This window comes from Ochotona curzoniae, unplaced genomic scaffold (assembly GCF_017591425.1).
Source record: "Ochotona curzoniae isolate NIBS_2020 unplaced genomic scaffold, NIBS_Ocur_1.0 contig_4792, whole genome shotgun sequence".
NCBI lineage: Eukaryota > Metazoa > Chordata > Mammalia > Lagomorpha > Ochotonidae > Ochotona > Ochotona curzoniae.
The window spans coordinates 3,742,060-3,766,573 of record NW_024466389.1 but is presented as its reverse complement, the minus strand read 5'-3'; the positions used below and the strand labels follow the sequence as shown (position 1 = coordinate 3,766,573).

Below are 24,514 nucleotides of genomic sequence, written 5' to 3'. Positions count from 1 at the left end.
TCCACTGATTGACATAGTCCATCTTTGAATCTCCATTTGCCCAGTTTTTCACTGCCAACGTATAGCTGAGAAGTTGACTGACTTGTTCTGTCCTCTGTCTTTTCATGGTTAGGGTTCTGAGTCCTGCAGTTCAATTGGGGAGAGCCCCAAAGAAACTTTGTCTGAGGTGTTCCCAGACCAGATTCTTGTATGTACTAGCAAGTACAGGGCCTGGCACAGTTCATCGCCCCGATGGTGGTTGCAATCACTGGGTTGGTTCTGTTTTCAGCCCTGACTTCCACGGAACCAATGGGTGTTGCACTCCAGCCTGGCTCTGCCCAGCACACACTTGGTCCTCACATAAACCAGTGGGAGCTGCAGCCTAGTCAGAGCGACCCACAGTAACCCCCACCAGACCTGCCCCCTACTCTGGTTTGCCAGTATATGTAGCAGACTAGTCCAGACTGTCCCACATCCCATTCGGCTCTCGTACATGTCAATGGGTATTAGCTCCATCTAACCAGCTCAGCTATCCAGCCTTCATGGATGTTGTTGGGTGCCTCTTTGTCTAGCCACCCCAGCCCCTGTCCTAGTTTTTGTGCCCTCTCATGGGAGTGGTAAGCCAAGAGGAAGGAGCCCACAATTTCCCTCCCAGGCCTCTCCCATTGCCAAATTATGCACTCTCCAGGTGGTTCGGTGGCTTGGCATGACAGAATTAGCCCCCAGTGCCAGCTTCTGCAGCTGATGCTGTGGCTAAGCCCAACCAACCCTCACCCACTCTAATTTTGTTTGCACCAGTAGGAACAATCAGCCCAACCTGGCTTTTCCCTGATCTAGGCCACATGAGGCGCACAGGTATTGTAGCCCTACTTATTCTGGTCTGCCCCCATCCCAGCTCATGCTCTCCAGTGGGAGTAGCTGTCCAGCAAAGGAACCACCCCATATTCCCCCTGCCGGCTCTGCCCCCTCCCTCCCTGGTTCTCACGCGTGCTGATTGGTTGCTGCAGTCACATCTGGCACAGGCCACCTCACCTTTGCATTCTGTATTGTGCACTGGTTTTTGTCGCAACCAAACCTGGCTCAACCCTCACTCTGTTCTGGTGCTCGGATTTGCCAGTGGGTAATGTAAACTGATTCAGCCTGGTCTGCCACCAACACATGCCAAACGTATGCCAGTGGGAAACTTTCCATGGCCTGTTCTGGGCTGTTTCCTATCATGCTTCTTGTGCTTACCTGCAGGGACTGTGTCCTGCCAGAGGAGTTGCCCAGGCTGCTCCATCAGAACCTCTCCCAATGTCAGATTTTGCACATGCCAGGGGGACCATGAGCCAGCCTTACTCAGTTCACCTCCTGTCCTAGCAGGAACAATGGCTTTTCCTGACTGGCCTTCAACCCAATCTGGTTCTTATTGTTGGTCCTTACACATGGCTCAGTTGGGGTTGAGACCTTGCCTAGTCCATCCCAGATCTACTCTGGTCCTTCAGGACACCAGACGGTGATGGGATCTAGCTTGGCTTGGTGCGTCCAGTCCCAGCCCACACTTATGCCAAGGGAGACTACAGCCATATCCAGATCAGAACGCAGCCCCCATTCCAGCCCCTGCGCTCCTTGGTGGGAATCTCAACCCAGCTAAGGTGTCACCTTAGCTCCCCAACCAGGCCTATTCCCAGCCATAGATCACGCGCATGCCAGTGGTTGCTCTGACTCAGCTTGGCACAGCCCCTCACCTGTCCCGGCCCCTGCCTTAGACCCTGTAGCTTAGCGTCCCTGGCTCACACAGACCAGTAGGTGCAAGAGCCTAGCTAGGCATGACCTGTGCTCCATCCTGATTTCTAATTTTGCTTGTGGGCTAAGGTTAGCTCAGTTCTGCCCGATCCACCCCGTTCCATTACCAATCCACACATTAACCCACCCTTGGAGCTACTTTGCCCAGCTTGTCCAACCCCCAGGACTGGATCATGTCTTCACCAGCAGGAGCTATGATCCACCAGGGGAGTTTCCTAAGTTCCTCCACTTGACCCACGCCCAGACCCAGTTCTCATACATGCCAGTGGGTTTTAGGCCAGTGTCAGGCATAGTCTGGCCTTCATTTGGCCTTGTATGAACTGGTGAACATTGCAGCCCTGCCCACCCCACACCCTATTCAGGATGCACATTTGGGTGCTGCTGCCCTGACCAGTCCAGACTGTTGTCGGTTCCTTAATCTGTGAGTGATAGCAGGCTCCTGGGTCACATATAGCTTAGTAGATCACCACCCTAACTCGAGCTAACCAGTGGGGTTAGAATTTCCACAGGGTTTGGCCCACACATCCCCCACAGAATCTACCCCTGGATATGGTTCTCGAGTGCTAGTTAATGTCATGGCCCTGCCTAATGAGACCCATCTGCTGATCCATCATCATGTCAGGTAATAGGATATGATCATGCTAGACAAGCTCTGAGCCTTAGCTTTTGCATGGACTGTTGTTCGTCTCCCAGCTTTGTTCAGTGATTACAAGTTCAACCCAGGATTGATAGGAGGTTGGTATATCAGACTTTTCCATAAAGATCATCTGGTCTCTCTCCTCAAACCTACCAGGTCTTTTTACCCTCGCTTACCTTCAAAGGAAAAGTTACTCTGTCATTGGAGTCTTTAGTCTTTAGGAGTCTCCCAGAAGTACAGTGAGCTTAACATGGAGCTACCTAAGCAGCAATTCAAAGCCCCCAAAACCCAGAGCTGGCCACCAGGTGGCCAGCAAGCAGAGCCTGGCACCCAGTGGTGCACTGGCCACCGAGGAACAGGTCACCGTGTGTATGCGGTGGCTGGAATCAGGGCTCTGAGCATGGAGATGATCCTGGCCTGGTGCCCACCAGCAGCCAACAGGCTGCTGGATGTTTTAATCCCCAGACCCCAAGGTTGCCCCCTCCCCAATCCTCAAGATTCTATTCTTTTAAGAGAATTAACAGGTGGGTCATTTAAGTGTTTGAAAATACTTTTAAGCTTACCTTGAAAGTGGCATAACTTCACTGCAAAAGTTACTTTTACCAAATGTTCCACGAATCAAAAACAATAACTGATATGTAATATGAGAAATGCATCCAGGGAAGTGTTTTCTGGTAGGAGGCTGTCATTGTTTTCTTCTTTTAAAAAATTATTTAAAAATAAATAAAAAATTATTTTATTATTCCATGATACATTTCCATAGGCTCTGGGATTTCCCTTTCCACTTCCCAAGTCCCCGCCATGCACATGCACCCCCTAAGTTCTCTCTCTTCTTCTTCTTTTTTTTTTTTTTTTTTGTAATTTTTATTGGAAAGGCAGATTTTACACAGACAAGGAGAGACAGAAAGATCTTCCATTCAGTGGTTCACCCCCCAAATGGCTGCAATGGCCAGAGCAGAACCTATCCAAAGCCAGGAGCCAGGAGCTTCTTCCAGGTCCACAGTGGGTGCAGGGTCCCAAGATTTGCGGCCATTCTCCACTGCTTTTCTAGGCCACCAGTAGGGAGCTAGATGGGAAGAAGAACAGCCAGGACACAAACCAACACCCATATGGGGTTCCTGCTCCTGTAAGGCCTTGGAGGATTACCACCAGAACCACCTCGCTGGGCCCACAGGATGTTGTTTTTCTTTTGAGGTGTGTACTATGTTTCCTATCGTCCCTGATCAAGATCAGCTGTCCTTTGCCTGAGGTGGGGGAACAGTGCTGCCTACACGGTGCCGCACAGTCCCGATGCCGCACCTCTGCCTGGAGAGCTCCAACGCTTGCTACTGGTGGTTATTTGTTGGGAAGCTGTGTGTTGTGTGTTCATGCTTTTCCCACTTCTCGTGTCATTGTTAGAGATAAACAATGGTATTGGTCTTTGTTCTAATAACTAAACATGTGCACTGTAAATACATGTGTTCTGCACACGCTTGGCAACTGAGTCAAGAATGATCTTATAAACTTTGTTGGATTTCCAAAAGAACATCTGCTGAGCACGCCTAAAAAGATGTCACACCTAAAACGCTGACAGCAATCTGACAGGAGAAGCCATGGTATTCTCAAATGGCGAGAACAGCCATGATGTCCAAACAGGCCGTGTCATGGGGAACTGATAACACATTGTCAAAACTGTAATGTAACCTTGTTGGGGGCACTGACCATTTCCTGCCCTGTGATTGGCCCTTTGCCCTGATTGGTGTGCCTTGGTTATCTTTAAGCTGATTGGTCAGGTTTGACAGATAAGCAGGGGGTGTGGCGGGGGAGGGGCTTTAGCGAACGGTCATAACGGTCACAACGGAGTTAACGGTTCACAACGGCAGATCGGAATAAAGCGCCTGGGAGACTCTCTCAAGTGTCGGGTGATTTCTTCCGCGGGACGGGAGGACCCCCGATATAACCTTCTGCTGTTTTCCCCGCCACTGAAAAGAACTGTTAAACAGATCATGAAAGTCATGTTTGTGTGTATTGTGTAATGCATGAAAGATTATATTTTCCCAATGACTTAGTCATTGGCTGCCTTATAAATGTACAAGACACTAGAGTGTCCCAATGTTCTATTTACAGGGAAACCTGTCTTTTTGTTTTTAATGCTATTGTACCTATGCTAATTTTGTTTAAATCCTCACAGAATCAACAACTCGGAACTTAACAGGTTAATAAACTACACCCTCATTCACAATTTTTTTTTTTAGGCCAGAAAGCCAGAATCATCCTTGATTCCTTCCTTGCTTTGCAGGCTATCATTAAGTGCTGTCCGCGCTAGGTCCAAATACAGACTTAGACTCAGTCTTTCCGGGCTCCTTTGGCTTTTCTGCATTCTGGCTACCAAGCACGTGGGCAAGGAGGTAGCCAGCAGGGTCAGAGCTGAGGTTACCTGTCGCTGTCCCGCAGCGATGTACTCGGTGCACGGAGCCAATAATAACACGCATGGACTCTGACCGATGGTCAAAGCCGAAGTTTATTAGTGGCATCCGACTTTATACACTGAGGGTCATATGGGATAAGGAAGGAGGTATTGAGCTTATCAACAAAACCCATCAACTCTTTCTATACTTTTGTTTGGAACTCCTTTTGTCTTGTATATTCCACCAAGTGTTCTCATTCACCTACTGTCCACTCAACTGTTCTTATACAAATGATATCCAATCAGGTGTACAAAAGGTGTCCAGTTCTACCACGCCACCAAGCTGTCTCCTGTGACTGTTGTCTCCCAGGCCTGCTTGATCCTGGCTTGTACCTGGACCACTCCTCAGTGGAACTCAGGTCTCAGCACATGTGCTATTCCCTGCCTGCCCACCCTGGGGCCTTCCCTGCGCATTGAGTCTCTACACTACACCTGCAGGCAGGTGTTCTGTGCAGTGGTTAAGACACTGCGATGTCTATATGCCACAGGGAGCATGTGGGTTTGAGTCCTGGTTCCACTGCAGTTCCAGCTGCTCATGACCATGCACCCAGGGAGGCTCCAGTGGATGGCTCGAGTGTTTGGGTCCCTGTCACCCACAGGGCAGACCCCTGTTCTTGGCCTGGCCCAACCTCAAGCTGTGGAAGGCATTTGAGAGTGAGTCAACACAAAGAAAAAAATAAAAGTTCACTTCCAACTGCCATCCATCCAATGACCCTGCCCCAAATCCTTCTGGAAGCACATTATTATTATATATAATAATATACATATTATTTGAAAGGCAGAGTTACACAGAGAGAGAAAATCATTCGTCTGCTGGTTCACTTCTCAAATGGCCACAGTGGCTAGAGCTGAGCTGATCTAAAGCCAAGAGCCAGAAGCTTCTTCCGGGTCTCCCATGTGGGTGCAGGATCCCAAGGCTTTGGGCCATCCTCTACCGCTTTCCCAGGCCACAAGCAGGGAGCTGGATGGGAAGTGGAGTAGCTGGGATTAGAACTGGCGTCCCTATGGGATGCCAGCAATAGCAGCATAGGATCTGCACTGGCCCAGCACACTGGTTTACAACTTCCATATCTGCTAGTGATTTAGCATCTTTCTTACCCAGTGGACTGTAAGTGCGCGAGGGGCAAGGATTATTTCCAGTGTGTCTGCTAGGACATGCCCAGTGCTAGGACAGTGGCGGCATGCCATGGGCAGCTCGCTGACTACTGACTGTTCTCTAGCCAGCTCATCTAGGCCAGCAGGGGACATCAACTGCCTCATGCAAGATGGAAAACAGAACAAGATGGAAAATTTTCCTGGTCAAGGTTTGGGTCTGTGGATGCACTGGGGTGAATTTTGTCAGCCAATAGATCTTAAATTTTTCTCAACCCTGGAGCAATGAAACCAACAACTTATCAGAACTATCTAAACTGCTCAAATCACAACACCTTTGGAACACCCTACCCCACATTGGGGTCTCTAAGGCATCTTCAAAGGCCGGTCACCTGCCCCCAGGGGCTCATGTAGTTTGACAGCAGGAGCAGTCCCCTCCCCCTTCTCCCCTGCAGACAAAGGAGGAAAATGAAACAACGGAGAGCTGTGTCCCACCCACTTTCCTTTGCACTTGACCCTCTCCACCTTAATGTGAGGCCCACGTGGGCGTGCATGCCTCTCAACGATTGAAAAAATATTAAACAGGGCCCGGCGCGGTGGCGCAAGTGGTTAAGTCCTCGCCTTGCACGCCCGGGATCCCATATGGGCGCCGGTTCTAATCCCAGCTGCCCCGCTTCCCTTCCAGCTCCCTGCCTGTGGCCCGGGAAAGCAGTCGAGGACGGCCCAAAGCTTTGGGACCCTGCACCCACGTGGGAGACCCGGAAGAGGCTCCTGGCTTCGGATCGGCATAGTATCGACCCGTTGCGGCTCACTTGGGGAGTGAATCATCGGATGGAAGATCTTCCTCTCTGTATCTCCTCTCTGTATATCTGCCTTTCCAATAAAAAATAATAAAAATAAATCTTTAAAAAAAAAGAAAAAATATTAAACAGAATATACCATGCACCCCCAAAAAAACAAATTCCCTGTATTCACAACTTTTTCACCAAACAGGAACAGAACACTCCCTTCTTCCACTCATCTCCCTCTGGCTCTCTCTCTGTTACATTCTTACATATTTGAGAGAAATGGAGAGCCTTAATCCACAGGTTCACACTCTCCACATACCTGTGACAGGGCTGGGTCAGGCTGAAGTGGGAGCTAGGAACACAGCCTGGGGCTCCCATGTGAGTGGCAGGGATCCACGGACGTGGGCCATCAGCCGGAATCAGGAATAGAAGGAGGGCTTGGATCCAGGCATGCCAGCACAGTGTTTGGGACCCAGCCGGCAGCCCCGTCCCCACTGCCCTCAAAGTCCTGTCTCCCCACTGGCGGTTGGGACCTCAGTTTTAAACGTCTCTTTATCCTGAGCAATGGGGCAGCTCTGGGAAGACGCTGCATCTCAGGAATCCCTTGGGAGCACCCCTGGGATTTCATGAACCCCACTTCCTGGCTGCAGTCAGTCGCGTACAGTGCCCCATGGTGGGGAGTCTGGGAGCCTGTTGGGGGTGCCCCAGATCTCAGTGAACACAGAGCACACAGCATGACAAGAGTGAGAGCCCGATTGGAGCCTTCACTTCCGGTGTGAAAGAAGCACTTTCTGGTCTACCCCTCCGGCTTGCGTTGACTTCCGTGCCTGTACCACCAGTATCAAGAGGTTAAGTAGCAGGCCAGGGTCTGAGAGCTAGCGGAAGCTAGAGTTGGGACTCAGACAGGCACCTGCACTCCTTTTTCTTGCTCTTCTTTATCCAGAGTGAAAGAAAACGCCAGTTCTGGAGGGACAAACTTGCTAAAATAGTGCCAAATTAGTTTACAGCTAAACCAGAGAAGATTCTAAAATTTTTCTCACAATGCAATTTTACTTTCCATTGATGCATGTGTGGTTTATACATATAAATTTTGTCTCATATAGGTTAGTGGAAATAAAGATGTGGAATGTACTTCTGAAATCTCTAAATGAATCGCCTACACTAATATTTTTTATTAATTAATTAATCAATTTGGTAATGGACTAGAGCACACCCTACTGGCCAGCTAGTAGGAAATGCAGCATTTTTGTGGGGGAGGGTTTAAAGATGAAATCAGATGAAGGTTTCAAAGAAGCTTGAGAAAAGTGCCCTGTGTGCATCGGGAGGACGAATCGACGACGGAACCACAGGCCACCAACTGTAAGTATGAGACGGGATGGAATTAGAAAAACAACAACAAGCAATAGGAGCCAGTGTTTGTTGAGGGGGCACTGGGTAAAGGAAGGATCAATTAAAAGTAAACAAGTCAACAGCAGCCTGTTTCAGTTCACACTAATGAACAGCAGCCTAGCCCTGGCCGTACTGGTTTAAAAAATAAGCTAGAGTTAAAATCAGCCTGCTCAGTCACAGGCCAAGTAGACTGCACACATACTTTTCACGAGAAAATCTTCAAGGAGAAAGTATTATTCCCCAATCCCATATGAGAAAAAATGGAATGCTGCATGGAAATATTTGTATGTGCTATTTTGCAAATGGCTTCTGAGGCTCGAAGCGCAACAGAACCTCCACTGCGGTGCGGCCTTGGGCCTGAATGCATCTTGGGTTCCTACTAGAATGTACGCTTTAGGGAAACAACAGTTATCCATCAGACCTACACATACACGTCCATGCATGAATGACCTACTGATTTTTTTTGTTTAATATAAGACTTTTCTAATCGAAGAGACAGAGCTCCCACCTGCTGGTTCGCTTGCTACCTACCCACAGGAAACAGGGAGCCGGGGACTCGGGGCCCTCACAGGCCTAGCCCCTGCTGCCCTCAGGGGCAACACTAGCAGAAAGCTAGAATCCAAATACCAAAATGTGGAGACTTCTACAGGAGCCACATGCTAGTCACAAGCAGATCTGATAAGACCCCTAGCCAGCATGTTTCTGTTTCGGTACATCTTGCGGGATTGCTCTAAGGGCCCAGAAAGCCACAGGGCTGCCAAGGAAACAAGGCCATGTGACTCCACTTCCTGATCCAGAACTCAAACATCTTCCACTCAGGGGGTGCTGGAAGAAGGGCAGGTGCCCAGGGATGACGCGAGTCATATGACACACATTCCCTGTTACACCGCGTTCTTGGGATGCCCACGTCGCATATCAAAGTGGCTGGTAGCAGGTCATGGTCCTAGCGCCTGGGTCCTTGCCACCTGCGTGGGAGATCTGGGTGGGTGTGCAGCTGTGGGGACTTAACCAGGGGATGGAATCGCTGTCATTCTGACTTTCTAATAAACTTACCTTTTAAAGCCCAGCTATTGCAAATTCCTTGGGAAATGGCCTCAAAATTAAACTGATTAGAAACGGTTTCGCTTAAATTTCTTTCTCCCTGGATACAATTTAAAACAAGTTAGATTCAAGAAATAAATCTCCAAGTCTAGTAACATAATCAGTTCAAGGTCAATGACTGGCCACTTGATAAAACATGCTAGTACTATTTCCAGTTGCCTAGCATTTTCCTTTTAAATCCTTCCCAAAATACTATGCAATATTATTGACATATAATATTATCATAAGCCATCATTAATTAGACTACTAGATGATAGATTTGTGGGAGTGTAAATTTTCTCATGTAATTCCTCTGCAGCTGAGAAAATCATATTATATGACTAGAACTGTGAACAAAATTCAGTGAATTAGCAGCTATAGCTAATTTTTCCCAAAAAGCAGTAAATCAAGTGTTTATTTTGCAAGTTTAAAACAGGCCAGAAGAAATACACGTCACATTAGTCAAGTATTACTCATGTGATCTTATGATTTTTTTTTTTTTGATCATTCACAAAACAGTCGCACATCACGCAGCTCACACTGCAAGCATCCTGTTGATCTTCTTTCTCTGAAGAAGGGGTGTGTTGGATGGTTGCCGGGGTGATTATCGCTGTTTTATGAATAGGGGAAGGTAAAACATGCCAAGAAGGCCAAAGCACAAACCCCAGCCGCATTGTGGTGGCTCCAACAGTGGAACTAGGGTTTCTTCCAGAAACTTGAGCCCGGCCGGGTTTGCACTGAGGAGGCTGGATGCTCTGAGGTCTGCAGTGACGTCTTTCTCTACACGGATAACAGCCTGGGGCGGGGGGCTCAAACATAAATGACAGCAAAATGGGTGAGGGGCACCTGCTTGGCTTTTCTCCATACCAGAAAACAAACAGACAAACCCCAAAACTGTTTAACTTCGCAAGACAATCAGCAGTTAGACGTGACCGGATGGCAACAAGCAAGAAGCTGCCGAGGAGGTGGGATGGGCAAGGGGTTACCAGCACAGGCTCGGGGATCACCTCCCAGCTCCCCGAGGCCAGCGGAGGCCAAACATTTATCTAGCAACTGAGAGGGCAAAGGGAGACTTCAGCTGGGGGTGTGCTCAAGACCTCGAATTCAAAATTAGGCCTTTGCATTCAACGAAAAAAAAAATGGGTAAGTAAATAATACTGCAGAAAAGGCAAATCCTCTTGCGGGGGTGCCCGGTTAATCGTTAACCCGCTGATGGGGCCGGAGCCTCACTCCGGGTTAAGCCGCCCCGGGAGGTGAGGTCGCGCTGAGCCTGCAGCCCCCTGGGCTGGGTCGGGTCGGCCCTGCAGCCGAGGCCCCTTGGGGGCCACAGGGGTCAGCCGCAGGTCTCTGGCCTTCGCCACCCGCAGCGTTTGTCCTAGCCATAGCCGCAGGCTTTCTGTCTGTTTGCTTTTTTTTTTTTTTTTTTTTTTTTTACTTTAGTTACCCTGGGTTTGTTATCATTTCTATTATTTATTTTACGGTTAAACTATAAGCCCGTGTTGCATCACTGGCGCCCCGGGAAACCTCCCTCCTGCTCGCGGGTCTCGTCCTGGCGCATCAGCGGCTGCCCAGAAGCCAAATCCTGCCGCGTCAACATCCCTGGGACTGCGGGGGGCTCCCCTGCGCCCCAGCCACCCTCACAGCCCCGACGGCCCCTGCTCTTCCTCCTGGGCCTCAGAATCCCTGAGCATCCCACAGCACCCCGTCAGCAGCCCCCTGTCACGGCCCGCTGGCCCCTCACTCCGCCCGCGCTCGGCTCCCCTTCCGACCCGGCCTCGTCTCGCCCACTCTCCAGAGAGGGAAAACCACGCAAATCTATGATGGGAAATTGCGCGCGAGGCTGGGCTGCCCGCAGATTTCTGAGGAAAGCCCCGTGCCCCGGGGCTCTCAGGGCTCCCTCCAAAGGACGAGGCGCGGCGGTCCTCACGCCTGCCTTCTAGAAACAAGGCCCGCCGCAGCACCGCGCGCGCGCGCGCGTCATCGCGCCACCTCGCCGGGCCCCGCCGCCGCGCTCCAGCCGCAGCAGCACCCCTTTAAGAGGCGCTCCTTCCTGATTGGCTGCCCGCGGGAGGCGGGGCCGCGAGCGCCGACGTCACAGCCCCACGCACAGCCTATATAAGCAGGCGGCGCGCCGGCCGACGGCGGCCGAGTGCGGGGCGGCGAGCGGGCGAGCGGGGCCGAGGCGCCTGCGCGGTGTCCGCGGGGCCCGAGGCGCGGAGCCAGCCGGGACGGACATGCGCGCGACGGCGCCGAGGGGAGGTGAGCGCCTGCGGGGGCCCTGCGGGCCGAGCGGGGCGGCTGTGCGGAGCCATCGGGGGTGCCCGGGAGCCCGGGGCGGCGGGCGCGGTGCCCGGGGCGGGGGCGGCCGGGGTCCTGCAGCCCCCCGCGCTGGACCGAGCCGCGATCTTCCGGGCTCCGCTGCGTGGAAGCGCGATCGCGTTGTGTTGCTTGTGTCTGTCATATCCTGGTACGTGTGCGATGTCTGTGGCCATGATTGGTGCCGGCTCGGTCCCTATTAGGATTTCATCATTGCTGGAACGAAGCCAGACTCTTGCCTGATTAAAAAAAAAAAAAAAGTGAATAGATGGTTAGTCATAAACTGCAGTGCAGCCGGAACAGACACTGTAGCTTTAAAACAAAGCTGGGTCCGTGACTGGAGGGACACCGGCTACACAGGTAAGGCAGGACTGGTTTCCTGGCAACTGTCTGGGGTGAGGAGAGGTAAGGTTTGAAGTGTGTGTGCGTTCTTCAGCAGTGTTTGCGAAGTTTCCAGCCTCTGCGGGGCTGTGCGAGGGCAGGGGCTGCAGCCGTGTCGGGACCCTCCGACCAGCCTGGCCGCGTGCTTTGTGGTTTTGTGTTTTAATGAGATGCCCGTAAGAAAAGCCTTCTGAATGCCGTCTGACCCGCACAGGCACGCCAGGCACCTGCTGCTCCCCTGCGGATGTGCCATGGGCGGCCCAGGGTGTCATCAGGCGGGGTCAGCCCCGTGCATGTGCAGAGGAATCCGTCCAGGTTTCCTGGGCACAGCCTTCTCTCCTGGCCCGTGGGCTGCAGCAGGTGCCCGCCCGCCCCGGAGCCGGGGCAGAGGTCTGGAGCTGTGGCTTTGCAGGCCGAGAGCTGTGTTGGCTTGTCAGTCCTCCGCAGGCCGCGTCTCGGCGGTGCACAGCTCTGTGAGCTGTCTGCCGGGGACCCACGAGTGCACATGGAGCAAGGTCTACGTTGAAGGCTCAGCGAGATCGGGCCGTCACTGCAAATCTGTGTCATGTTCTGTGTCCGCGGTGATGTCCGCTGCTTCTGGACAGATAGGCTCAATTGTTTGTCAGTGAAGTGTTTCTCCCTACGTGGCGAAAGGGCCCTGGCCAACACGCACCGGCCGTCCTGGGAGGTGTGACTGCGCTGTAGACTTTGAGTTTTATGTGAAATAGCTGTTGACAGCTGCCCCTGGCTCGCAAGCTGAGCTCCGCGACACTTGCCTCCTGCTGGCGCTAATGGCGGCTTCTAGAAGCAAGTTACTTACAGGTACGGTCTGACGTGCTTGAAACTGACCTGTCTGCATACCATGACATTGCTTTAGCAAGGAGAGCAGAGGAGGGGAGAGGTGCTGCCGGGCAGTTCCAGGAATCCCGGGACGTGGCCCTGCCCTCCGTCCTGCACCGTCCCATGCCTTCAGCATCCTGGGCACTGTTGGGCTTCACTTGGTGGGAGCTCAGGAACCAACTGCGCCCTGAGCCCTGAGACACGAGCAGCGTTGGGCCGGGCATTCCTCAGGCAGGAAGCCAGGCTCCGAGGGCCAGGTTAGCCTCAGGCAGGCGGGAACACAGGCGCCTTGGAGTTTCTGAGTATCGGGGCTGTAATTCAGTTCCCTGTGCTCTGAAATGAGACAGAAAGACACATGTCTGAGGCCTCACTGAGTGCGTCTGTAATATGGGCTCTGGCAGCTGGAGCCACTGGAGAGGTAGGGAAGCACCTCTAGACTCTCCCTGAAGATGGGGTGTCAGTGTCAGCCTGGGGGTTCCCTTTCTCCTCACTGCTTGTGACTGCCTGCTGAAGCAGTCGCTGGCTCAGCCCTTCCTTGAGCACCTGTGCAGGTGAGCCCTGGTCGGCCTCTGAGCGCGTCCTGGGCAGTGGCCAGCCTCACAGTCACGAGCTCGCCCGCCTCACTTGGGCGCTGGGAGATGTCACTGGGCGGCAGCCTCACCTCCAGCTCCCAGTCCACGTCTGCGGAGTGAGCACTCGTCCTGAGCGTGCCCGTGTGCGTGGGGGCCCCTGCACAGCCAGCCCCGGCCATCATTCCCTCCTGGAGACCCAAGAATGAGCAGCGGAGCAGTTGGGGGGATGCGGGGAGCCAGCTCAGAGGAGCCCCGCTGGCCTTTTTGTTGCTGGCTGGAAGTTGAGCCTGGCCTGCATTGCCTGTCTGCGAAGCCTCATGGCTGCCTGCTCTTCCCAGGGGTGCCCGGGGGGGTCGGGGGTCGGTGAGATGTGTGAGAAAGGGCTTTTCTAAATCATTTCGTTACTAAGTGCCAGCTTTTAGAGTGGAGCTTGGTTGCAGTGCCATGTTGCCATTCGTGCTGTGAGAATGTATTGAGTGCAACAGACCTGCCTGCGATCAGATGCCATGCTAGGGGCTACGTGGGGTGGGGGAGGGGTGCTAGCATATCATTAAAGGTAGAAGATTTAAAGATAATTGTTTAGAATGGTCTTGAAAGGTAAAATTGATATCTTATCTTCCCAGTTTAGATCTATATGCCAGAGGCACAGTTCATGAATATTTAGTAGAATTTGAGATTGTTGAAGTAAAACAGGAACTTTCATAAGCCCCAAGAAAATCTATTAACAATGAATAAATCTCCCCCAAAGTAAATGTGCACTCCCCTTAAGAGCCAGCTGTTGTTTTAGATCAGGTCATGTTCCACCAGCTGCGAGCCCACAGGCCTAGAAGAGGCAGCGTGGTGTGTGATAGCACAGAGCAGGGGCCCTGAGGTGGCAGTGTGATGTGCGGTGGACTAGAATGGGTCCTGAGGTGGCAGCGTGGTATATGGCAGCCCAGAGCAGGGCCCTGAGATAGCAGCGTGGTGTGTGGTGACCCAGAGCAGGGGCCCTGAGGTGGCAGTGTGGTGTGTGGCAGCTAAGAGCCAGGGGCCCTGAGGTGGCAGCGTGGTATATGGCAGCCCAGAGAGGGCCCTGAGGTGGCAGCGTGGTATATGGCAGCCCAGAGAGGGCCCTGAGGTGGCAGCGTGGTATATGGCAGCCCAGAGAGGGCCCTGAGGTGGCAGCGTGGTATATGGCAGCCCAGAGCAGGGCCCTGCAGGCAGGCCCTTTGCTCAAGTCTTGGTGTGAACTCTCCTGTGTCAGTGAGAGCAGTAATAGTAACACGTCTCGCGGGATTGTTGAGGATTAAATAAATCAATGCACAGAAAGTACCTAGAACAATGCCTGGCAGAGAAGTGTGTCGTGGTAGGGATTATTAATGATTTGGGATTAACTGTATTCATCTACAGTGGTTTGTCCCACCTGAAGCCCTTGTCGTTCTCGCTAAGATTAGAACTTGTGTCTCCTCACAATTAGAAGTCTGTTAAAAGGAACCTCCTCTGTGTGTGTCTGTGTGTTGCTACTGATTGTAGACTCGGTTGAAGCAGCACACAGGACAGCAGGATACACGTCTGCTCTCCTGCTTTTCTGCTATTGCTAAAATCGTGTGGGAGACTCAGTGAATCAAAAGGCTATTGATTATGGTGGTTGAACGAATAGGGTTTTTGTTGGCTTGCCATTTCTTAAAACACTTAGCTGGAAAGTATTCCAACTTATTGAGGAAATCATGTCTCCGTTAGTCGAGCCCCCCAGGAAGGGAGCCCCGCAGGAAGGGAGCTGCAGAAGGCGGGCTCAGGCGTCCGTTTCCACTGCACTGAACTGCGTGGTACTATGAACTGAGATCAAATTTTGCTTGCATTTGAGCAGGAGTATTTTTTGTTACTGGATTTAAAAGTCACTCCCGCGTCTCATTTGAAGATGGTCTTTGCCTTCCACCGTAGCAGAACCCAGTGCAGGGAATTCTCTTAACGTGCCTCCCCCTTTCTCTCCGTGCCGCCAAATCATAGCCTGCTCAAATGAAATCTGAAAAGCTCTGAATCGAGGCCTTTGTTTTTGAAGAATCTGTGCAAACTGTACTTTTGCTTTTCACAAATAAACTCGGCTTGCACAGCATGCTCCCCAGACTGTGCGGCGGAGTAGCACACCGCGACATTTTCCCGGATTGTTATGAAAAACTTAACCGGATGTTGAGTGTGTCGGCTAGCCTGGTTGGAAGTGTGCTGGACCAGATAACCAGCCCCCCTCAGGTGTTCATTGTTAAATGAATACAAACCTGCAGACACACTGATGTATGGGCAGGACCCGCAGTCCTGGAACCAGCCCTGATCCTGTCAGACTCTTAAATGGCTGTGGGTTCTAGCCCTCACCACGCCCCTTCCCGGGCTGGAAGCTGCTGTGAAGGTAATCGTCAGATGCGCTGGGGAGCCCATTTATCACTGAATAAACAGAAATCAGGTTCTAGAACCAGATCGAAAGAAGGAAATTACATCACACTCTTAAATAAGGAAGCACTGGCAGAAGTAGATGAGTTGTATGACAAAAATGCACCCCTCCCCCTCTTGTGGATTGCCTGAGATGTGCTAATGAGATCTGATGGCCAGGTAAGCAAACCTAGGTTACTACCTTAAGGCAGCCTGATCCTGGTGTTCCTTCCTTTTCTTTTTCTTTTTTTTAGGGAATTTTAAAGAGACAGTCCTCAAACCAAAAGCAACTTATTTCACCTTAATGAAGAAAGTGCAGTACCTTTTGGTGTAACTATTTTTTTTTAAAGAATGAGACCTTAAATGAAAAAATGAAAAACAGTAGGTTCATTATCATCTAGAAGGAAGAGTGAGAGAAGGCAGAGCTCATTGTTTCCAGAAAGCATTGCTTTCAGGTGCCTCAAGTGAGGCGGTGGCCATGGCCATGACCAAGCCACTGCGTATCTAAACTCCGGCTTCTTGCACTCTGTGGCACGTCCACTTCAGAATTTGGAAATGGATTTAATAAACATGCTCTAAACACATTGCCTTACAGTGGGGCAGATCGCTCAGCGCCGGCCCACAGGAAGCTCTGAGCCTTGCTTCACTGCCTTGAGTATCTGTGACCCTTACGTGTGCTTTTTCAAAAGCGATATGGGCTTTTCTTCAGCGTCTGTCTATTACAAGTGACGCTGTGTCCACAGGAAAAGCCAAGTTGTTAGTCGTGCCCTTGGGAGGTGTGGAGGCTGGGAGGGAATTGGGGTCCAGCACTGAGAAGACAGGGCCACTGCTGCCCAGGGGAGAGGGCTGGCACGGTGGGGCCAGAAGGCTCTCTTAAAGGCTCAGAAGGTGGCTCCCAGCACCACCTGGGGAGCTTGCATTGAGGAGTTTGAAGATGTGTGAGCAGTGGACCAACTTAGGGTGAGCTGTCATTAGGGAATATTAATTGGGTCCTGGTATGTAGTGTGTTGGGTGTATCCAGATTCCTGGCAAGAGGGTGCCAGTAAGTGGGGGGAAGACAGGTTTGAGAAAGTGTAGAAACAGTTGGGCGTCACGTCGGGCAGAGCTCAAGGGTAAAGTGGGTGCCTGCAGACCTGCAGTGAGGGAAAGAAGTTTAGAATGTGAGATGCTAGGGGCCTATCCGTGTGGAAACAGACTCACCAGGCAGTGGGGAGTGCCATGCTGCAGCTGGAGCCAGGCAGGGCCACGGGGGCGGCTGTGCAGGACGGAGGCCGGGGGTGTGAGCAGAGCAGCGGGAACGGGAAGCCACTACAGACCTCTCGGAGCTGATGAGCTTAGAGGCTTCCAACCATCTTGAATTAAGCAGAAAAAAAGAAGGAAGGGACGAAAGGAAATCAGGTGGTGGTGACAGAAATTGCTCCCGGATTGCTATCTGACCACTTTGGACGGCAGGTCGGGAGCCTCAGGAGGGCTCGCTGCCCAGGGTTCTCCGGATCCGGTGCACCCCTGCCACCCCCATCGGCACTCACTGTCCCAATGCTTGCCCATCTGCCATCATAGGTGTGTTTTTGTAATTCTTTACCTGATGGAATCTAAGACAGCTAGTTTAACAATTATGAGGAAGCAGATAAAAAATGAACAAACCCTGAAACAATACAGCATTAGTTGAATTTAATTTCAATGGAGTTTGTTTCTTTTCAGCTCAAGGTTGGCCACATTGATTGACACGCCCCTCCCCCAGTGCTGCGCGCTGAATGCTGGGAGGTTTTCGCTGGGTGGAGCAGGGCGGCAGGTGGCACATACCTGCAGCTACAATGTGAAGAACCATTTGGAAACTTTGCTTCTGAATCTATCTGGGCCTACAGTTTGAAATTATTTTCCAAATAAATACATAGAGCGAGCAAGCGAGAACATGGCCCTCGCATTGCCCTCTCCGCTTCTCCCATGCAAGCAGTAGGAAGTCGGGACGGTTTCATAACACGGCCATTCACAATTCCCCATTGAAATGGAGAGGCAGGTCACCTTCTATGAATACACAAAGACACCATTGTGGTCAGAAGTGAGCTGGCTTAGTGAACACAATTCTTTTTATACTAAAAAAATTTTTTTCTTAAGAAAGCCAACAAGTAGGTGATGGGAACAATGAATAAAAAATAACTTTTGCTAGAACATATAAATAATTTTAAGTGACCATTGAAACGTAAGTTTAGAATTCCAAAGCCATTTCAGCGGAGGCGAGGGTTACACAATCGTCCTGTTGAAAGCTAAGGTTTAGATGGCACTGGGAGGCTGACGTGTGCACGGTAATTACCAGTGGTGCTGCTGGCCTGCCCACAGGTGGGGGCTGGGCCTCCGGAGGCCCCCCAGCGTTTCCCGGAATCTGGATGTAGCATCTTCACACGGGTGCTTCCAAACTACTTTAATACTGTAGTCATCTTCCTATCTTGCCTTTCATTTTTGTGTTACCACAGACACTTTCCCTGTAGTCTTGCCAGCGCTTGTAGGAATGCCTAGGAAAAGCATGTCAACCCCTGGCCTGGGTCCACCGCGCGAGAGAGGAGCTTTTTTTTTTTTAATTGGCTTTAAAATTTTTTATAGCTTTACTTGATTGTAAATAACATTCTTGCTTTACTTTCGCAATCTAAAACTCCTGAAAAAGATTTCCCAGTCACATAGATTTCTTAAATGATGGATTTCTTTATTTATCCTGCATCGTTAGAGGCTGGTATGAAGAAAAACTATTTGAAGTATTATTTTATCCCTGTTATAAAATCTCTGCTGGCTGGTTCCAAACAGCTTGCTGTGCAGTAGCATGTGGCCGAGTCAGTCCCCGGGCCGCCACGCCTTTCTTGTCGCCACCATCTTTGCCCCGTGGGACATCCGTGTCTGCCTTTTCCTGTGAGGCAGAGTCGCACGTGGAGTCTCTGTCACATCCCGATGCCTTGCATGTTTTCCAACAAGAGTGTTACACAGCTGTTCACTGCTTGAGCACCTAATGATGAGAAAGGAATGATGGGGATTCAGCCTTGCTCCTGTGGCAGCCGATTTGTAAATGGGAGTTTGGGGGTCGCTGAGTGGTTGCAGGTACAATCCTGAGTCCCCTGTCCCCAGTCGGTCTGCTTCCTGACAGCCTGTCTGAGCTCAGTGCGCAGTGCCGGGGGAGGGCGAGGTGTGCGAGGAGCCGCAGGAAAGGCTTGCAGAAAGATGCTGGTGGACCAATTGGCAGCACTGTATCAAAGAGGGGGCGTGAGTTGGTTATAAATGAACACTGATACCTCAAGGCAGGAGAGGTTAACACTAATTAACACTTGTGTGATAAACAATAGAAAAGTCAAATTAAAACAGCAGACATGGAAGGTCTGAGAAAGGGACCTGAGGAGGTAGCGTAGTAGGCCAGTGCAGGGCTGGCTTCCCAGATGGGTGCCAGTTCACGGCCTGGCTGCTCCACTTCCCATCCAGCTCCCTGCTGGTGGCCTCTGAGGTTTGGAGAGATGGAGAACAGCCCAAGTCCTGGGGCGTCTACACCTGCATCTGGGGGCCTGGAAGGACCTCTTGACTTCCAGCTTCAGATCAGCTCAGCTCTAGCCTTTGCAGCAGTTGGAGGAGGAAACCAGTGGGTCGAGAACTCTGTCTCACCCTCTCTCCCCTCTCTCTCTTTAAAACCCACATTTTGAGTGAGAAAAAAGGTCTGTCACGGATGGGGTTGTTCCTGAAGTTGAGGATGTGCTGGTCTCAGGGGGCGGCCCTTGGCCTCCATGCTGGGTGTCTGGATGCTGAGGGCCTTGCAGCCAGGCAGGCCCTGAATCACGGGGCCTTCACCAAGGGCAGTGTCAAGGCCGCAGGTGGGAGGCAGGCACCTGCCCCCCCCCCCGGGCTAGGAAGCGTGCCGGCTGACTGTTAGGGACATCAGTCTTTGTAGAGATGACTGCTTCTTTCCTACATAGGATGTAGTAGCTAGAGCCTCTCTTCCCACGGCCGAGCTCGAACCGAAGGCACAGAGAAGCTGGGTTCTGGAGGAACTCTGTGCAGAGCTGTGGGCACTGGCGACGGTGGGTGGTGTGGAGGAGCTCTGTGCAGAGCTGTGGGCACTGGCGACGGTGGGTGGTGTGGAGGAACTCTGTGCAGAGCTGTGGGCACTGGCGAAGGTGGGTGGCGTGTGAGTGACAGAGGCATGCAATGTTGATAGGGTCACTTCTGGAGTCACTGGTGCAGCCTGAGAAAAGCTAGATCAAGGACAGCCACGCCTGCTCAGTTGACCTACCAAGCTCCCGGGAGGCGTGTGGGCCCCCGAAACGTGCTGTGCTGGCACGGCCACTGACTGTGCTGGCGGTAGACTGGCGCTGTGCTAGATGCTTTAAATCTTGAATTAGTGCAGTAAGAATGAAGTAAAAGTCTACAGTTCCATCCCCCACCTCCACTTGCCTAGTCTCTGTTAGCTGTTTGTGCTGAGAGGTTTTTAGTAAAGGTATTGCTGAACTGTCCTGTTGACTGAGCCCTCCTCTGCCTCCACCCCAGGGTATGGAAGCCGCTGGCTGACTTAAAAATCCCTGCGTTTCACCAGTTGGGAGACGTCCCAGAAAAAGGCACAATGTCAACAGCCGGCGTGGCTGCTCAAGAGATTAGAGTCCCATTAAAGTCTGGATTTCTGCATAATGGCCAAGCCATTGGGAGCATGAAGACCTGCTGGGGCAGTCGGAGAGAGCTGGACAAGTAAGTGGAGAAGGCATCACTCGGTAATCCCTTAAGATGCCAGCGTGACGGCGGCTTGCTTCTGACCCAGGTGCTTTTCTCTCCTTCCAGCAACTTCCTAACTCTCGACCCAGTCACCATGGCCTGCAGTGTGAACCCCACTGCTCGGAAGCACCTGCGGGCTCTGGGTGAGTGAAGCCCGGCAGGGCACGCTGGCAGGGCTGCAGGGACTAGCTTGTCTCCGGGTTTGAAATGAGGAAAGCTGAACTACTTCCAACGACAGCCTGACCCCTAGCGGCTGCAGACTGGGAGATTGTCCTGTTTCCGTCCAGGCCGCTGCTTCTGCTGTCTTTATGCTCGGCTGCTGTTCGCCCATGAGTCGAGGGGGAGGGGTGGGTTCTAATCAAGAGCTAGTTCTTGGACAGCTCTGTGCATACTTAGGATCTTTCTTAGTGGCACTGAACGGAGGTCATATGCCAGTCAAAACCTGGAATGTTCCTTAGATTTTTGTCAAGCGCTGCTTCTCGGTTTGAGCGCTTATCTCATGTCGTGTCCTGCGTGCCTGGTATTGTCGCATGTCTCAAATGGCAAGGCTGGTATAGTCTGGTGTTCACGTAAATTATACACTGCCCATGCTCTGTGAATTTGCCTGAGATGTGTGGGTGTGTGCTGTGCACACGTCCAGAGAAGATAGAAGAGATAATTTGTTCTTTGAACCAGATCACGTGCGTTCCCGAGCTCCTGGCCTCTAATTACACCTGCGGAGCTGGCCTGGGTGTTCTCGGGGTCACGGCCGCCGGGTGGAAGCCAGGGATGGTGCCGCGCAGCTAGGGGCGCAGCCTTTCACGCGTGTCTCTTGTCCGTTCCAGGGCACACGTCAAGGTCTGCTCCAGTGAACGGCCACTGCTTTGCAGAAAACGGCCCAGCAGCAAGACCCAGCTTGCCGCCTCTTCTTCTCGCCCCCAGTGAGAGCTCGGGGCAGCGTGAGGAGGATCAGCTGGTGTGTGGCATGAAGAAGCTCTCGGTGAACGGAGCGGCTGCCTCCACGCCTCCGCTGACGCCCGTGAGAGCCTCCCCTTCGCTCCTGCCCTGTGCCGCTCTCGGCGAGCGGGGCTCCAGGCCCCTGCCCCCGCTGCCCATCTCCGAAGACCTCAGTCTGGACGAGACGGACTGTGAGGTGGAATTCCTGACTAGCTCAGACACGGACTTGCTCCTGGAGGACTGTAAACCTTCTGATTTCAAGTACGACCTTCCTGGCAGACGAAGCTTCCGTGGGTGTGGGCAGATCAACTACGCCTATTTTGACACTCCAGCAGTTTCTGCCACAGACCTCGACTGTGCGCCTGACCAAGGTGGAAGCGTGCCACAGCCCAACCCCCCGCCCCCACAAGCCCACCGGAGGCTGAGAAGGTCTCACTCAGGCCCGGCCGGCTCCTTTCACAAGCCGGCCATACGGGTATCCAACTACGCACACGCAGCCTCTCCCAACTCCGACGAAGACAAGCCCGAGGTGCCCCCCAGGATCCCCATCCCTCCCAGGCCGGCAAAGCCCGATTACCGGCGTTGGTCGGCAGAGGTGACGTCCAGCACCTACAGCGACGAGGACAGGCCCCCCAAGGTGCCCCCCCGGGAGCCTGTGTCCCGGAGCAACTCGCGCACGCCGAGCCCCAAGAGCCTGCCTTCGTACCTCAACGGGGTCATGCCCCCGACACAGAGCTTTGCCCCTGACCCCAAGTACGTCAGCAGCAAAGCGCTGCAGAGACAGAACAGCGAGGGCTCAGCCGGTAAGGCTCCCTGCATCCTGCCCATCATTGAGAACGGCAGGAAGGTGAGCTCCACCCACTATTACCTGCTGCCCGAGCGGCCGCCCTACATGGACAGGTACGAGAGGTTCTTCAGGGAAGCGGAAGAAGTGGGCACGAGCGCCCACCTGCAGCCCTTGCCTGCCGACTGCAGAACGGTCTCCACCATGGAGAAGCTGGACTCCAAAGCCAGGGTGCAGCTGGGCGGCCACGGGAAGCGCAAGCACCCCGCCTATGTGGTGTCCCCGTAGACGGGGCTCCACGCGGGGAGGGCGCCGCAGCTCTCACCTTGCCAGCTGGACCGAGGCTCACAGCGAAGTGTTGCTGATTGCGAAATCGAGTTGTTGAACTCTGTCTTAATGAGAGGCTGAGGGCGGTCGGGAGGTGCTGTGAGGCCAAGAACCCCGAGTCGGTTAGCGTTGGAGAGAAGCGTGTCCGAGGCGGTGATCCCGAGCCGTGACAGCAGGGCGGGGAGGAGAGGCGGCCTTGCTGTGTGTGCGTGCGTTAGGTTCCCTTGTAGACACTTGTGGTCCAACCGTAGGCTGTAGTTGCAGGCTAACCAGACAGTTACTGTCCTAGAGTAATATATATCCAGCAGGCTAGAGACTCAAGCGGCAGTGAGCAGAGGAAAGGAGAAGCGGTGTTGTCATGCCAGCGAGGTTCCTTGGTGAGCGTGAAGAATCCTGGCCTCGCAGCCTGTTCTCTTGCAAGCGGTCCTGTTTGGCACCGTGTTCTCACACTGAAGAGCGCAAAGCTGAGTTAGCCAGTGTCGTTCCTTGCAGCCCCTGCCGGCTCCCCAGGCCACTGAAGCGGGAGACAGGAGGGGTGTGCGGGTCGCTGGGAGAGCCCCGCGTGGGGCGTGCAGAGCCACGCCGCAGCGGTCAGCTCTGCGGCCGAGAGGGGCCGTGTGCGGATGCGTGTCACGTGTTTTGTTTTTTTAGACTGTATTAATGATAAACAAGTACAACACAAGCTGGCCTTGTGTTGCTGGTTCCTATTCAGTATTTCCTGGGGATTGTTTGCTTGTTAAGTAAAACACTTCTGACCAGTAGCACAGTACGTCTTAATTCCAGAGGTCACGTCAGCGTCTTTTTGCTTGGAAGCTCTCACTGCCTCCCCCAGGCCCGGTGGGCCCGGAGCTCGGGCCGTGTGTGCCCAGCGTTGCGGGCTGTGTCTTGTGTAGGCAGGCACGAGAGATTGTTGGCCCAACAGGGGCCTGTGACTACAACATTCTCTTAACAGTTAAACAAGCTGTTTACAGTTTAAACTGCTGAATGATATTTGAGCTATTTAAAGCTTATTATATTTTAGTATGAACTAAATGAAGGTTAAAACATGCTTTAGAAAATGCACTGATTTCTGCATTATGTGTACAGTATTGGACAAAGGATTTTATTCATTTTGTTGCATTATTTTGAATATTGTCTTTTCATTTTAATAAAGTTATAATACTTATTTATGACACCGTTAATAATGTTTCTTGCCTAAACTCTTATAAAACATCTCAACAATCTGACAGCTTCATCTTTTTTAAAAATTATTTCCTTACTTATTCAAAAGGCAGAGTCTGAGAGAGAGAAAAGTTCTTCCATGCACTGGCTCTCTAAGCAGCCAGGCCTGTGCAGGGCCAAAGCCTACCAACTAGGAACTCCTCCTGGGACCCGCAGGGGCGCGGCTCCTTGAGCCAACCCCAGCTTTTCCCAGCTGGATCGGGAGCAGAGCAGCCAGGACTTGGTCCCACCCCAACCCTGGTGTTAGACCCTCACTGCCCAAGGAGTCTGGGAAGTCTAATGACTCACTTGTCCTCAGAAATGGCAGTTTAAGTATCTTCAGTTAAAATGATCCACAAGTGAAAACATCATGACATTGACCTCTAACAAGGTGAACTTGGATCCGCGGATGGGGAGAGAAGGAGGGAGGAGACACTGGCCCTGATACTGGCTGAGCTCAGACTCCGTGGGCACCTGGGGAGATCCCGCAGGAATCGCCTGCCATGCCAGCCCTCACGTGGGTGGCACCTCTGCAGCACACACCTGCAGTGCTGTCAGTGAGGGCACCAGGCCAAGGTCCCTGATGCATCTCCCTCACCTTACTCCACCCAGCAGGTGCAGTGGGACCACCTGCCTTTGTACATGGGCTGCCACCAGGTTCCTTGAGTCCTAGGTGAAGGCCAGGAACCTCCCTGACTCTCACAGCATCTGTGCTGCATGGGCACTTGTTAGCGGTTCTGGGTCAAGGCTGCAGGAGCAGTCAGGCTGTGATGCCCACTCTCACCCCCAGGTCACTGGGTGCAGGGCAGACGGCTGCTGCTTGCTGGT

At 52.4% G+C, this 24,514-nt stretch overlaps 1 protein-coding gene across 2 annotated transcripts; it reads left to right on the top strand.

Moving 5' to 3' along the window:
- Positions 1 to 11,373: 11,373 nt before the first annotated feature.
- On the top strand, positions 11,374 to 23,656 carry ERRFI1 (ERBB receptor feedback inhibitor 1). Of its 2 annotated transcripts, none has more exons than XM_040987859.1 (4): positions 11,374 to 11,455; positions 20,221 to 20,415; positions 20,506 to 20,582; positions 21,264 to 23,656. In XM_040987859.1, exons 2-4 carry the CDS (start codon positions 20,294 to 20,296, stop codon positions 22,445 to 22,447), a joined length of 1,383 nt encoding a protein of 460 aa, XP_040843793.1. In that variant the 5' UTR covers positions 11,374 to 11,455; positions 20,221 to 20,293; the 3' UTR covers positions 22,448 to 23,656. The 2 variants fall into 2 exon arrangements, with proteins under 2 accessions (XP_040843793.1, XP_040843792.1); XM_040987858.1 differs by lacking the exon at positions 11,374 to 11,455 and adding an exon at positions 19,164 to 19,754 and having other exon boundaries at positions 19,851 to 20,415.
- The last annotated feature ends 858 nt before the right edge of the window (positions 23,657 to 24,514 follow it).